The sequence below is a fragment of the Vespa mandarinia genome, chromosome 13 (assembly GCF_050613455.1).
Source record: "Vespa mandarinia isolate Hongniang chromosome 13, ASM5061345v1, whole genome shotgun sequence".
NCBI lineage: Eukaryota > Metazoa > Arthropoda > Insecta > Hymenoptera > Vespidae > Vespa > Vespa mandarinia.
Genome location: NC_140822.1, coordinates 2,287,501 through 2,302,500, shown reverse-complemented (window position 1 = coordinate 2,302,500; position 15,000 = coordinate 2,287,501). Strand labels below are relative to the sequence as shown.

General features: G+C 37.5%; 1 protein-coding gene across 6 annotated transcripts in view; it reads right to left on the bottom strand.

Annotated features, from left to right (window-relative positions):
* The window catches only part of bi (T-box transcription factor bifid), a 131,262-nt gene extending 122,944 nt beyond the window's left edge, over positions 1-8,318 (bottom strand). For 3 of the 6 annotated variants that reach the window (XM_035872154.2, XM_035872159.2, XM_035872158.2), the window contains exon 1: positions 5,492-8,317. In XM_035872154.2, the coding sequence (XP_035728047.1) occupies positions 5,492-6,311 (820 nt within the window). In that variant the 5' untranslated portion in view covers positions 6,312-8,317. Of the gene's footprint in view, positions 1-5,491 lie in introns of all 6 variants that reach the window. The other 3 variants (XM_035872156.2, XM_035872155.2, XM_035872157.2) reach the window with 3 other exon arrangements.
* Positions 8,319-15,000: the final 6,682 nt, after the last annotated feature.

The window sequence follows — 15,000 nt, the reverse complement described above, 5'->3', positions numbered from 1 at the left end:
CGGTAGCGCATTTTTATTATTTTAATGTTCCCCCTTTTTTTTCCTCTTTGCTTGCTTGCTTTTTTCTTTTTTTTTTGTTTCACCTAAAATTGTACCTACGAAACTATCTCTACAAATCGATTTGAAAAAAAAATGTTTCTCGATTTTTTTATCGGGATATATGTATTCCTTTTTTTTCTTTGTTTTTTCTTTTTTTTTTTTTATTTTTTTTTTTTTTTCTTTTAACTCTTTCGAGAGAAACGCAATCGAAATTGTTTAAACATTTCACTTAGAAAACAGAATTATATTTTTATCGCACATTTTTGTTTGCCATCGTTATGTCCCAATGGAAAATTCAAAATTGGCCTATCAGATCGAAAAATACGTCGATTTCAAATCGACGAAAAAAAGTTGTTCGATTTTCTAACGAAATTTATTACAAAATTTATTTATAATATCTTAAAATTCGTAGCTTAATGATTCCTTTTCTTTCTTTCTCTCTCTCTCTTTCTCTCTCTCTTTCTCTCTTTCTCTCTATCTATCTATCTATCTATCTATCTATCTCTGTATCTCTTTTTTTTCTTCAAATAATTTTAACATTGATAAAAAGGGAAATGCAGGTTTAAAAGGGCGTTTGAACGTTGAGCAAAATAAAACGAATGATTTGTATAAAATAAAAATAAAATGTCACGATCTTTCCTCGTTTTTATCATTTTTTTTTTCTTTTTATTATTCTTCCTTTCTTATATATATATATATATATATATATATATATATATATATATATATATATTTTTCTTTTCTTTTTATTTTTTTTTTTTTTTTTTTTATTAAACAAGAAGGCAATGAAAATGTTTTGATGAATCTAGATCAAAGGGAAACATTCTACTCTATCGTTTTCTTTTTATTCGTCCATTAAAGTAAAAGCTGACGATGAGTGTTACATAAAAAATTGGATAAAATATTAACGAGAGTTTTCAAATTTAAAAACAAAATAATAGCAATAAAAAAAAAATATATATATATGTGTGTGTGAGTAGATATTAAGTTTTATATAACTTTATGAAGAAGATTTCATTAACAATTTATAAAATAAAATTCGAAAATATGCGAAGGAAACTTAAGACGAGCATTGATTTTTCTCTTTGCACGACACAATGTTCTTTTATATTTTATGGAGGAAAAAAAAAAAGAAAAAGAAAAAAGAAACAAAAAAAGAAACAAAAAATGACAAAATTAACAATTTCAATTAATATCTATAAGTTCTTATGCTCATTAAGAAGAACATTCTAACAAATATTATCATCGAAAGAAACGTTTCTAATGAGACATTTATATTCGAAATAATATTGTACGATAAAATAACGTAAAATTTTTGCATCTAATATAAATTATACGAAGTAAACAAATCAATGGATTTAAAATCGAACGTACGTATTTATTCGATCACGGACAATGCTCAATCAGATTTAGAATATAATTGGAAAATCTTTTTATTAGTAAAATATTAAAAAAAATTTCTTCGTATATATATATATATATATATATATATATTACACGGATAAATTTTCGTTTTGTATGAACGAAAAAAAAAGGACAAACAAACAAATAAAAAAAAAAAAAAAAAACGAAAAAAAACGAAAAACAAAAACAAAAAAAAAATCTAAATTAAATATCACAAATTGTTAATTTTCGTATTTAGAGCAAGCCGAAAAAAGGCACGTGAGTACATTTCATCATTTCGCAATCGAATTCTTTTTTTGTTTCTTTCTTTTTTCTTCTTTCTTTCTTTTTTTTTTATCTTTCTTTTTTCCCCCCCCCCCTTTTTTTTATAGTCCGAGGAAGGTTGAAAAATGGCTGCCAAACGAGTTTCCGTGAGCGGAGACTTTTCCATCGAGAAAAATATCTCCTTCGGCGTTACCGAAGCTTCAAACGTGCCGACATTCTCGCTTTCCCGATTCTATGTTCTTCGTATGTACATATATGTAGATGTAGATATATATATATATATATAATATATACATATACATGTGGATGTATGTGTGTACGCGTGTGTGAATGTGTATGTAAGTTAGTTTAAGCATATGGCATATTAATAATTTCAAAAATGTTGAAGGACTAACGATAGCGACGCTTATTGACAAGAACCTTACGCGATAATTCGCGTTTTGTTATCGCGAATAATAAATAATCGTTTAAGTGACGTTCGTTAACGATATTGACGTCAATGATTTTTCAAGGATATTCAAATCCTTTTTGAAAATTTTTATTATAAAAGGGACGAATTAAAAATCGTTCTAATAATAAGAAACAAAACTAAACAAAACAAGAAGAAAAGAAAAAAAAAAGGAAAAAAAAAAGGAAATAAATTAATCCAAGTTAGACACGAATCATTTCTTATTAGTGAAAATAAAAAAAGAAAAAAAGAAAAAAAGAAGAAAAAAGAAAAAATTGACGATTTAAGAAACAAATTAATTTCAAATAATTTAATATCGTTGAAAGTAAAATTTATTTTTTTTTAAAGTAGATAGAAAAGAAAGGATAATAAAGAGAGAGAGAGAGAGAGAGAGAGAGGTATAAACGTAGAAGAATTATTTTCATCTTCTAATGTACTCTAATTATATTTAAACACGTGTGTATAAAATTAGTATAATTTCACCTTCAAAGTATGAAAATATGAGAGATAATATTTTTAAATAGAAAAAGAAAAGAAAAGAAGAGATAGAGAGACAGAGAGAGAGAGAGAGAGAGAGAGAGAGAGAGAGAGAGAGAGAAAGAACGAAAGTGACAAACGTCGAGCGATTATTTCTTTCTTTTCTATTTGTAACGAATTGAAAAAAAAAAGAAAAAAAAAGCAAAAAGAAAAAAAAAGAAATAGAAATACTAAATAATACATAATCGTTTCAAAGTTATAATTTGATACAAATTTCGTTGAAAATTAAGGCCTAACGTTATTAATCTTATAGATAATAATTAGATCGAGCAGAGAACTAAGTAGGGAAAAGAAAAAAAAAGAAAAAAAAAAAAGTAATGTAAATAAATTAGAAAGAACGCGAAAGGTGAAAAAGTAAAGAAGAAAAAAAAAAAAAAAAAGAAAAAATGGAGAGAGAAAAGAAGAAAACTGAAAAAGTAACGAAGTTAAAAGTATCAGACAAGAAGATAGATTTTCTATTTCGTCTAAATCATTTCATTTCTATCGTCTTAAGATCTCGTTATGTATTCGTCGTATCTAACCGGTTGACACGAGTTTTACGCGCTCACGTCTTCGTACAAGCGCGGCAAAAGAAACGCACAAGTTACACGCACCGAATTTCGAATGCTCGAGACGTCGGACATGCCCTTGGCAAGATTAATCGTCACTCTACCTACGGTCACTTGGACAAGAGCCCAAGACTAGAAAAGTGAAGGGAGAAAGATCCTCTTTTTCCCTTTCCCTCCCACCCTTTCCTTCTCTCACACACAGACACTCTTTCTCTCTCTCTCTCTCTCTCGCTCTCTCTTTTTCTCTAATTTATTAAAAAACAAAAATATATATATATATATATTTTTTTTTCTTTTTTTGCAATAACAAGTCAACATAATACGAGTTTTGATGAAAGAATTATTCCTATCTATGTAGACGACCATTTCTAATCCGTAGACTGTAGACAACAATGAATTATTACCAATGGATTAGAAATTTTTTAAAAGAACGACAATAGAAAATATTTAATTCCAATGTTATCCGAATAGATTTCTTAAGAAATACAAAATGTTTTATATCTTTTGTACGATATTATAGAATAATTTGCAAAAAGTATTTTGACAGGATTTTTATGATTTTCAATTGAAAAGAAGCGTATTAAAATTTTAACTTTGACAAGCGAAGAGTTATATATATATATATCATTAGAAAATATTTGAACAATGTAGAAATAGTCAAATACACGTGAAGATCTCGTCGCAATAATGTTGAAAAGGGATTTAATCGAAATAATATCAATATATTCGAATTGAAAATATTAGATTATGAAAGATATAATCAAATGTTATTTAATTCGTTAAAAATAGTAATAAATAATTCATTTCTTGAAACAATCTTCGACGAATTGAATGATATAAATAGATCCTAACAGAGTTTTAAAAAAATTGAACTAATTTTATCGATTCTTTTAAATATATATATATATATTTATTTAATATATAGTAGGGATTAGAAATTTAGAACGACGGAGAATATCTTTGATCGATGATTTAATCTTCAAAATGAAATATCGTTGAATAATTCATTCTTCCGACAAAATAATATCAAACGTATGGAAGAAAAATGTCAGGAATACTTTTTAATTGAATTAATTAAATAATATCGAAACAAACAATCGATCCTATCGATGCATCGAAAAATGAAAAATATCAAATATAAAATTTGCACCATCAATTGCCGGACGTAGTAAATAGAAAATAATACGTATCAATGCGAACATACGTATCGACGCGATTAATTCATCATTTAAGTTAACGAAGAGAAATAAGTAGTTTACGGCGGATGAAGTGGACGTATATAATAATGAGATGTCAGATAAGACAACGTAGGATGAACAACGGCATTATCGGTTTTAAAATCCAACAACACCTGTCCCTTCTATCTTTCTCCTTGTTTTTTTTTCTTTTTTTTTTTTATTTTCGAAGGAAAAAAAAAAAGAAAAGAAAAGAAAAGAAAAGAAAAAATAAATAAATAAATAAAAGGAAAAAGAAGAAGAAACAAACTATTTCCTTCGTACGAGAAGAAAAGTAATAATAAAATAAGTAACTTTCTAATATTAGTTCAATAGAAATGATTTATAAACGAGGTATAAGGAAGAGCCTAACTCGCCATCTAAATTCTTATCAAAGAGAAATCCAAAATTATATTTCAACGTTGCATTTACGTTCGGCAGCTCATTTAACTCACCGAGATATGCCACATCGATTGCATTATCTTAACCGACGTCATAACGTATTGCCGACGTATAAGCAAAGCGAATTTTTTCCGCAGCGTCACAACCGCATTCTCGATCTTATCCCCCCCAACCCTCCCTCACAAACACACATACATTTACTCTTTCTCTCTCTTTCTCTCTTTTTATCCGTCTATCCCTCTTTCTTCATTATTTCTCTCTCTCTCTCTCTCTCTCTCTCTCTCTTTTTCTCTCTTTACATTGTTACGAACATTGCCCTGTACATATTGAACATGGAATTTTTCTTCGCGATAGAGAACTTTTCGTTGGTTATGATATTTTTTCATTGAAAGATAACCAAACGGAGAAATATGATTCGTCGAATAATTAATATCATCGATGCCCTCGAGGCAATCAATGTCAAAGTCGTAAAGTGTCGTAAAAAAACAAGTTTATATAAAGATATAAAAGAAATGGGACGAATGAGAAACTGGACGATTCTTAAGATGACGATCTATTATTTAGCTCTAGAATAGAGGAAAAGATACGAAGAAAATAATTCCGATTTGTGGATTATTGAGTATTATTAATCTCACCTGGTGGCGTGATGCCGTGAGGATTAAGATGCGGATGATGATGAGGACTGGTTAATATAGCTTTGCCCTGAAGATGATGAGCCGTCGGTCCTGGTGAGCTAGTTGGCGGCAAATGAGCCGCCGGATTATAGAAACCAGCGGCTGCCAGTGCGGCAGCACTAAAGTAACTAGCAGCGGCAACAGCCGACGAGGGATGAGACAATTCCCTTTGAGTCGGTAAGGGTGGTGGAGTTTCGGGTGCTGCCGCTGGACTACCAGGTCCACCAGGTGGTGGTGAAGCGCTACCTTGAGACGAGGAACCACCTAAGATAGGCGGATGAGTGTTCGCAGCGGTTAATAAAGAGGAAACGCTAAAATCCGTTGGTCTTGGTGCAGCCGGTGCTGGTAAATGTTGTCCACCGGCCGTTGAGATATGGCCGTTAGGATTATTAGAAGTTGGTGCACCAGCTGCGAGAGGACCAGCGTTTCCTCCGCCGCTGGCAGCACCAAGTGGTCCACCACCGAGGGAGCTCGCAAGCGAGCTCGTCAACGAGCTTGCGAACGGCGAGTGCTGATTCAGAGCCGTCGCTGACGCGGGGTACGCCATCCCAGGCCCCCCCGCCTCGGCCCTCGGCCCCGTCTTCGCACCCTCGACCACGTTAGCCTCCAATTCTCTGCGTCTTAATCGTTGACCTACGACAATGTCGTCCTTCAGGGAGGAAGAGTCCTCCTCCTCCTCCACCACCAACTCCTCGGGCCGTGTTCGCTGTTGCAGCGCGGAGGGTTGCGGAGTGCTGGCGCAGTGGGTACCCCTGCACGCTGTCTCCTGTTCGAATCTCATCGAGACGGGCGAGTGTGCCGAGTCGCGCGAGATTCCTCTTCGAGTGACTCAAACTCTCCTTTTTTTGTTTTTTTTGTTTTTGTTTTTTTTTTCCCTTTAACCTTCCTTGCCTCTACCAACGACTTTTCTTGCCTTTCTGTCTTGCGTCTCTCTCTCTCTCTCTCTCTCTCTCTCTCTAGGTTTTTTCTTTTTCGCTCTCTTTGATATTCCGCTGTGGATACCACGTGAGGCACTTGCTCTTATTCAACACCACGCTCTAACATATTCATAATATTTCCGTTCAGGAACGTCGAGGATTCTGATCCTTCGAACGTTCACGTCGTTTCCTACCAACGTGATGATTCACCCTCGCCTTCAACGACCCATCGATCCTTCCCTTCTTCATCTTCTTTCTCACTTCTCTCGACAAAGATCCTTTATGTTCACTATCGTTATTAGGTAAAACAATAACGTTATCGACGAAACTCTTTTAATCAAGCACTGTCACTTTTATTGCGTCGATCTGATTGCACCTACAGTCGCTCCCATTTTTAACAATCCTTTCACTACCTTTCAATTCACCAGAAGAATTACTCTTTTTCACTGTTTGCCCGTTTGCACTTTCTTGCTTCACGATTTTTACACAAAAGGATAGACAGAAGGATAAATAGATTTTATGTATATATATATATATATATATATATGTGTGTGTGTGTGTGTGTGTATGTGGGTGTTAGAGAGAGGGAGAGAGAGAGAGATTAGAGAAAGAGAGAGAGGGAGAGAGGGAGGGAGAGAGAATGAAAATGATGAGGAGGCACGAGAACGTAGTCCACGCTCGAAGACGCCACCGTCCGACGGGCCGTGATCACACGAGAGAGAGAACGCGTCGTGAAGATTAACGTAGACACGAGACTAGGTAAACACCAGATCAGTAAAAACGTATTAATCTTGTTCCTGCCAAGGTACTACCAAGAATAATAATAGTAGTAGTAGTAGTAGTAGTAGTAGTAGTAGTAGTAGTAGTAGTAGTAGAAGAAAAAGAAGAATTATCTCTCTCTCTCTCTCTCTCTCCCTCCCTCTGTTGAGCCGTTGTCTTTGCTTGAGGGTCTTCTTTGGCAGACAAGAATAGAATAAGAAAAGGAGAGAGAAAAAAGTTTTTAATATTCGATAGATTACGTTCGATGACTCGTTGGAAGTACGTTTCGACGACTAGGTGATATTATTGAAATTGAAAAAGGGAAAAATGAAGGGAAAGAAAAAAAAAAAAGAGAACAACTTAAGAAACGAGTCTGTCTTTCCCTTTTGGACTCGAGTCTAAAACGTCGACTAGATCTGCCGGTGTGCTGTTGCAGAGAGAGAGCGGACGAAAGGTGTTACTTGGGTGGCGCCGCGATGGTCACTGAGCAGCGCTAGGATTGACACCTCCTCTGGGGGCTCACCCCCACACCTCCCGCGGAGGTGTTGGTGTGCTAAAGTCCCGTCCGGATTCGAGGAGAACGTGTGAGTGCGTGTCCCTGTGCGCTGCCGAGCGTGGTAGGGTGACTCTCTTGGTTGCTTAGGTATATGTGAATCGTCCACCAAGTGAATAATGTCCAAGTGTTTGTGCCTATGTATGTATAGGTGTATATGTGTGGGTTTCACTCTCACAAATACACTAATACACTGACTCCCAACGTACACACATGCGCGCACGAGAACGTAAAAGACGACGACAGTGGCGACGACTACGCCAACGACGATACGACACGACGACCACAACGACGACGACGACGGCGGCGGCGGCGGCGGCGGCGGCAACGGCGGTGGCGGCGGCAACGATGACGACGACGACGACGACGACGACGACGACGACGACGACGACGACGACGACGACGACGACGACGACGACGACGACGAGGAGAAGGACGGCGACACACAACACACAACGAGAGAACACACAACGAGAGAGAGAAAAGAGAGAGAACGGAGTGTGGCTGCGCCGCGGAACGGACGCGGGAGGCGTGAATGCTGGAGGGCAGCGACGCGAAGACTGAGGCCGTGCGGCGGGGGCTCCTCCTCCCTTCCCCTATTCCAACGTCGGCGACGGCAACGACAACGACGACGAGTTAACCGAGCTAGGGAGCTCCCTTGGACTTTGGTAGTGGGGACTTTGCCATCCCCACCAGTTTCCGTTTTAACTGAACGCGCGCGCGCACACCTCTCACATACACTTTCGAAGAAGCCTACCCTCTCTTTTCCCTTGTCGGTAAGAGAAGGATAGAGATACGGTGGCGCGTCATTCGAGCGAGAAGGTGGGGAAACGTCCTAGCACCTTCTCTCTCTCCTCCTGACCAGCCGTTGGGCGATAATGAGCGCTCCTAGCTCGGATTGGCGCCGGAACGCCAATCCGAACGGCGTTGCTCTCGACGCCTTTTCCGACGCTCCCCTTCTCTTCTCTTCTCTTCCCACACCTTACCCTGCTGCTCCTACTCCACAATCTCTTTCCTCTTTCTATCTTCAAATTATTCTCTTTCTCTCTCTTTCTGATCGACGATCTGATCGGAAGAGAACACGAGACCAACGACGAGAGTTATTCTTCCTACCGCCAACTTGGAGGAGAGTTGTCGTCAGGATCTCTCCTGGTGACGTACCGCTAGGGGCAAGAGGGGTAATCCAACTCCCACCATCATGCCAGCTAGGGTGTTAACCGCGAGTACGCCCATTAACACCCCGGAGTGGGCGGGGGCAGTTAGAGGGTAGGGAGGCAACAAGCACGATTCTACGTTAAGCGACAGGACACCTTCGATGTAGCCCCACTATCCCACCACCCACCGCCCCCATTGTGGATCTACCCGATGTCGTAATTTTATTTGGGACGATCAATTTTTTATCCAATAATATTCATAAAGATCCTTGATGATTTTCTAAACTGATTCGATGCCTTCCTTCTTATCGATTTACTCATGTATTTTTGGATCCATATATACCGATCACTATATCCTATATTTTGATCGTGAATATATCTGTTTAATTACGATTAACTTCCTCATTTTGATCATATTTAGAGAACTAACTCTCAAGATTGTATAATGCGCATAAAAAGATGAAAGAGTTCCAAGTGTTCAGAGATAAAGAGGAAAAGAGAAAGAGTGTGTATGTGTGTGTGTGTGTGTGTGTATGTGTCGTGAGAGTGAGAGAGAGAGAGAGAGAGAGAGAGAGAGAGAGAAAGAGTTTATTTCGCTTGATCTTCATTCCAGTTTGAAAAGCTGACATTGAAAAAACTTTATTTGCGGCTTGGCTGGTTTGGCTTGCCTTTTACCGTGGAAACTCGGTTGAAAAGTTTAATCGTGCCAAAATTCGCACGACCCAGCAATGCGAATCCCTTTCTCTCGCTGTCTCTCTCTCTCTCTCTCTCTCTATCTCTCTCTCTCTATCTCTCTCTCTCGAGCGTATTGGCTCGCGTTTAACACGTACGGAAATCAGCGACGGAGGGGTAAACCTTTAGCTCCGCCTATTGGGTTCCACCACTCTTGGAGTTAAGTGCAGCAACGGTCTCTCGTATTGCTTCTCCCACTCTTGGAGTATTCACACGGCACCTTTCACGTTACTCCGCGTTTGCCTTCCCCGCCGTTGGTTACGCCCCATTTTATCCCACCCCGGAACAACTCTCAACTGACATATCACCACCACCAGCAAAACCACTATCAGCTTCGCTGGTACGGACGTTACGTCGAGCACGGCTTTTTCTACTTGCCGAGACCTCCTCGTCGTTCGTCCTTCGCGCCGCGGAGTGTTGCTGAGACGCCCAACATCGCGTCGCAGCAGTGTTGCCAAATCCGCGAAAACTTTTCCATCCGTGCGAGAGTAAGGACGATTCCCGAGAACGCGTTTAGCTAGAGGGAGGGAAAGTGTGTGTGAGGGGGAGAGAGAGAGACCGAGAGAGAGAGAGAGAGAGAGAGAGAGAGAAAGAGAGATGGGCATGGGTGGTTGGAGGGGGGTGGGGAGAGACCTGGGGAATAAAAAAGAGAATTTCGAGATTGTGAAGGACTTGGCCGTCGGGAACAGATCCACCGATCGAACTTCTTTCTTTATTCTTAACCTTCTCTCTCTCTCTCTCTCTCTCTCTCTCTCTCTCTCTCTCTCTCTCTCTCTCTCTCTCTCTCTCTCTCTCTCTCTCTCTCTCTCTCTCTATTCCTTTCTTTCTCTACTCGTCGTCTATTTGTCTTTTCGTCTCTGTCTATTTGTCTTTCTATTTTTTCCAAGTATTGTGCTAATCCTTTTATGATCAAGAAGTTTTATTTAGAAAATAGGATTGTATATATTCGTGACGTATGGTTTTTTTTAGTGTTTACGTAGGGAATTTCTGTGCTACAATACTTTCATATTGGGCTTTAGAGTTCTTCTATCGACAGAATTTGTTAATTTTTAATTTTCTTTAGTTTGAAAAATAATTCGTATCGTTAAGATTTGACAATGTCGAACTTTGGAGGAATAGTTTTTATCTTGAATACAATATATCTTTATACATTTATTGGTAATATTACATCGGTAATAAGATAAAAGAAAGAAAAACAAAAAAAAAATATATACATACATACATATATATATATATATATGTACGTCGACTGAACTGGACAATAATCCTGAGAAATAATGCGATATTGTTGTTGAAGGCAAAAAAAAAATAAAAAGAAAAAATAAAAGAATAAAAAAAAAAGATAAAGAGAAAGAAAGACAAAGAAAAAAAGAAATTCCAAGTAAAGACCAAACGAGTTTGCTACATCCAATTCAGTCTCGTTCTCTGGCCAGCACTCTCATTCTCACGTGAGGCGCGTAAAGACAGATATACGGATAAATAAATAGATAGATAGATAGAGAGGTAGTAGTTTTAAAAAGAATGAGATAGATAAAGAGTTGCTGAGAGGTCGTTAAGAGCAAAACCGCGTAAATCATTCCATCGGAAAAACTTTCTCACCGATCTGCACCATTAAATTCTCGTTCACGCGTCAAGGGAAGGCTAAGAATATCGTAAGAAAGAAAGCTGTCCATCCAATCAGCAAGCCATACTTGTAAACTAGGATCTTTTAAACGTGTATTTCTCTTTCTATAGCTCCTTATCAGTCTCTATCTCTTTTTCTCTCTTAACCAGTTACTACTGATCATCTACTTCTGTCTCATTTCTTTGGACAAAGTGATCCTGATCATCATCATCATCATCATCCCTATCTCTTTCCGTCTCTCTTTCTCTCTCATTGCATTGACCAAGTAATTCTGATCAGCTCCATTTCTTTTTTATTTCTTTGACCAAGCGATTCCAATGATCTCCAACTCTCAATTTCTCTTCTTCCTGATCAACAATTTCTGATGATCTCAATTTTCTTGATTAACCACTTCAAATAATTTCCTTTTCCTGCTATTTCTCTTGATTCTGATGATCTTTTCTTTATTTCCTTTCTTTGCTCAACTATTACTGATCATTATTATCCCACCCCCTTCTTTTCCATCCCACCCTTTCTCTCTCTCTCTCTCTCTCAGAGGATCGAAGAAAAGAAGAAAAAAAGAAGAAGCAGAAGTAGAAGAAGAAGAAGAAGAAGAAGAAGAAGAAGAACATCCGTGGGTTTGAGACGACTCAGAGACAAGGAGGATGAGGCTGACGGTGGCGATCGATGCCACGTTAGAGTAGCCGGTCTTTACACGAGCCAAAGGTAGTAGTAGCCTTCGGAAAAGGCCGCGAGAGAGTTTCTGTGCGAAGCCTGTAGAAGGGAGAAGGAAAAAAGGAAACAAAAGAAAAAGAAACAAAAAAAAAAAAAAAGAAAAAGTAAAGAAAGAAAAGAAAAAAAGAATAGGAAAAAGAAAGAAACGAAAGATAGAAAGAGAGGAAAAGGAGATACGTGGAGGAGATCGTGTATTCCGTGCGTTCGTCGCGCACGGAATACGTTCAACGAAGAACGAGCGAGCGAGCGAGTGAGAGCGAGAGCGAGAGAGAGAGAGAGAGAAAGAGAGAGAAAGAGAACGAGAGAGAAAGAGAAAGAGAGAGAGAGAGCTACGCAAGGGGTGGGGGTAGTTTAGATGCCCTCTACATACACGTCCAACGTCGTAGAGAACGACCTAGCCGTAGCGGGTTGTGCTGCTGAAAGAAGACAGGGAGAACAAATTCAAGCTTGCTGAGGTAAGCAACAGAAAGAGAAAGAGAGAAGTAAAAGGAAGAATCTAGAATGTGAAAAGGGCGAAAGAGAGAAAGAGAGAGAGAGAGAGAGAGTAAGAGAAAGAGGGGGTGAGGGAAAGTACGTTCTGGGTGTGTTGGAGAAGGGGAAGCTAGCGAGAGAGAGAGAGAGAGAGAGAGCAAAAGAGAGATAGAGCGAGAAAGAGAAGAAGAGAGAGGTAGAGGTGGTCATAATCGCGCAGATCGCGTCATAATCCGCGACGAAAAACATTTGACGAGCGCGCCGGGCTGGTAAAGGGGCAACGCGATTGGGCGTGGCTCGAATATGGCGCCGCCCACGTGACCGACGCGCCGTTTCTCCCACCACCAGGAACGAAGCGCAATAAATGGGGATAGCTGCTGCCCATCCCCCACCTCCCATCTCTCCTACTAACCTAAACGTAGATCGTCGCATCGAATTGCGCTGCTGAGGGCGAGCGAACGCGCGCGCGCGCGCGCGTTCACTCTTCCCAAGTCAACGGGTGGAGGGGGTAGCCAGACGAAGACGGAGAGACCTATGGCATTCGTTTCGCGACCACGTTCAAGGTAGCACGTTTTCGGACGCAAAATCCGACGGAGAATTTTACGAAGAGAATTTTCTTTTTTCTTTTCCTTCTTCTATTTTTTCCCTTTTTGTGCTTTGCTTCTTTCTTTCCCGACACATTTTTTTTTTTTTTAGCATCATTTTTGTCCCCTTTTTTTCTTCTCTTTCGTTCGTTCGTTCGTTCCTGTTCTTTTTTTTCTTTTGTTTTGTTTTGATTCATTTTATCCTTTCTCTCTCTCTCTCTCTCTCTCTCTCTCTCTCTCGCGAAGAAATCTTTTTCTGGAGGATTTTTTCTGTACGAGTTTTCATTTTTTCTTTTTTTTTTTATTTTTTCTTTTTTTCATTTAGTATATTTAATGTCGTAGTTACAATTTTCTTTCGTTTTTATTACGTACAAATAAAGATGGGATGAATTTTTTGAAAGTATCGAGATCACTTTTTCTTCCCTCCCCCGTAGGATATTCTTACAACTTATGTGAATTTTCGTATCAAAATGTAATAGATTTATCTTAAACGTTTCTATTAAATTTATTCAGACCAATACTTATGGATTAAAATTAATTTCATTGTCGTCAATCAAAACAAAAAAAAAAAAAACAAACAAAAAAAAAAGAAGAAAAAAATAATTCATTCCTATGTGTTTTTTTTTTTTCTTTTCTCTTTGTTCTAACACCGCTTCCCGTGAGAATGATAAGAATGATTTAGTATCGGGGCTCTCGCGATTAATTCTGAAACTTATTGTTTGATTATTAGACGTAATCATACTTCTTACTCATCAAGACTACGAATACATATATATGTAGACGATAAAGAGAGAGAGAGAGAGAGAGAGAGAGAGAGAGAGAGAGAGAGAGACTTCCTCTTTTCTCATTGTTCTCATATTGACTATGTCATGCGGGCGATTATTCGAAGTGTGCATTCAGTTTCTGAAGTATAATTCGTATACATCTATAGATTGTAAAAAACGACAACGTAAAATAAACTTATCAATTTTCTTTTGAAAGAATATTATAATAATAATTCAATTGGATTTAACGTAATCGTTTCTTCTATATCTTACAAATATATTTAATGATACAATAGTTTTGACATAATCTAAAATCATAAATTCGTTAATTCATCATACTTCTTTGTATATCTTTTTGTATATCATTCTGATAATATCATTGACATCGAATGTTTTTTATTGATGATCTCATTAAAAAATAGAATTCATTTAAAGAAAAATTAAATTGAACGATACAAATGATGTAAACTTTTGAATTTCTTAAAATTTTTCTTAAAATATCATAAGAATATTAATATATTGAATTAATTAAATAAAGTTAATTTATTTTTCAACGTTGTAAAGTAACTTCGTAATATCAACTTCGAGTTGTTCTGAATTTATCATTTAATAAATTTGAAATAATTGGATGAAGTATTTAATGAAGTATTTTTCAACAAAATCAAATCGAAGTTGGTTCGATCTTTTACACGAGGACAAAAAAAAAGTGTTTCCGTGAAATCTTTTTTATTAACCAACCATATATATATATATATACATATATACATATATATATAGACGAAGCGAAGAAATATTTCATGTTTTCTGGTATAAAATGTAAGTTACTAAATATGGAGACACCGAACGACCGGTTATATACGATGGAGAGCGACGCCTGGCGAATCTCTGTAAACTTGTATTATAAGTTAAAACGCCAAACGATATATAACATAGCCAAGAAGTTATTTCTTATCTACGTTCCAGAAGCGAATTCTTTCGCTTTTGTCCGAGATAAGCCGCGTTCCACGAGTAGGAACGATGAATTTATCGCGCCTTATAAGCACGTTTATCCGTTCAAAAATCGATCTCTAAGTTCTTTCAACGTCTAACTCACGACAACTTCATAAACTATCAGAGTTATGACGAGCTTGAGAATCTTTTCGAATTTTATATTCTCTTCCTTTCTTTTTATCTTTCTATTCTTCTTTCTTTTTTTTTT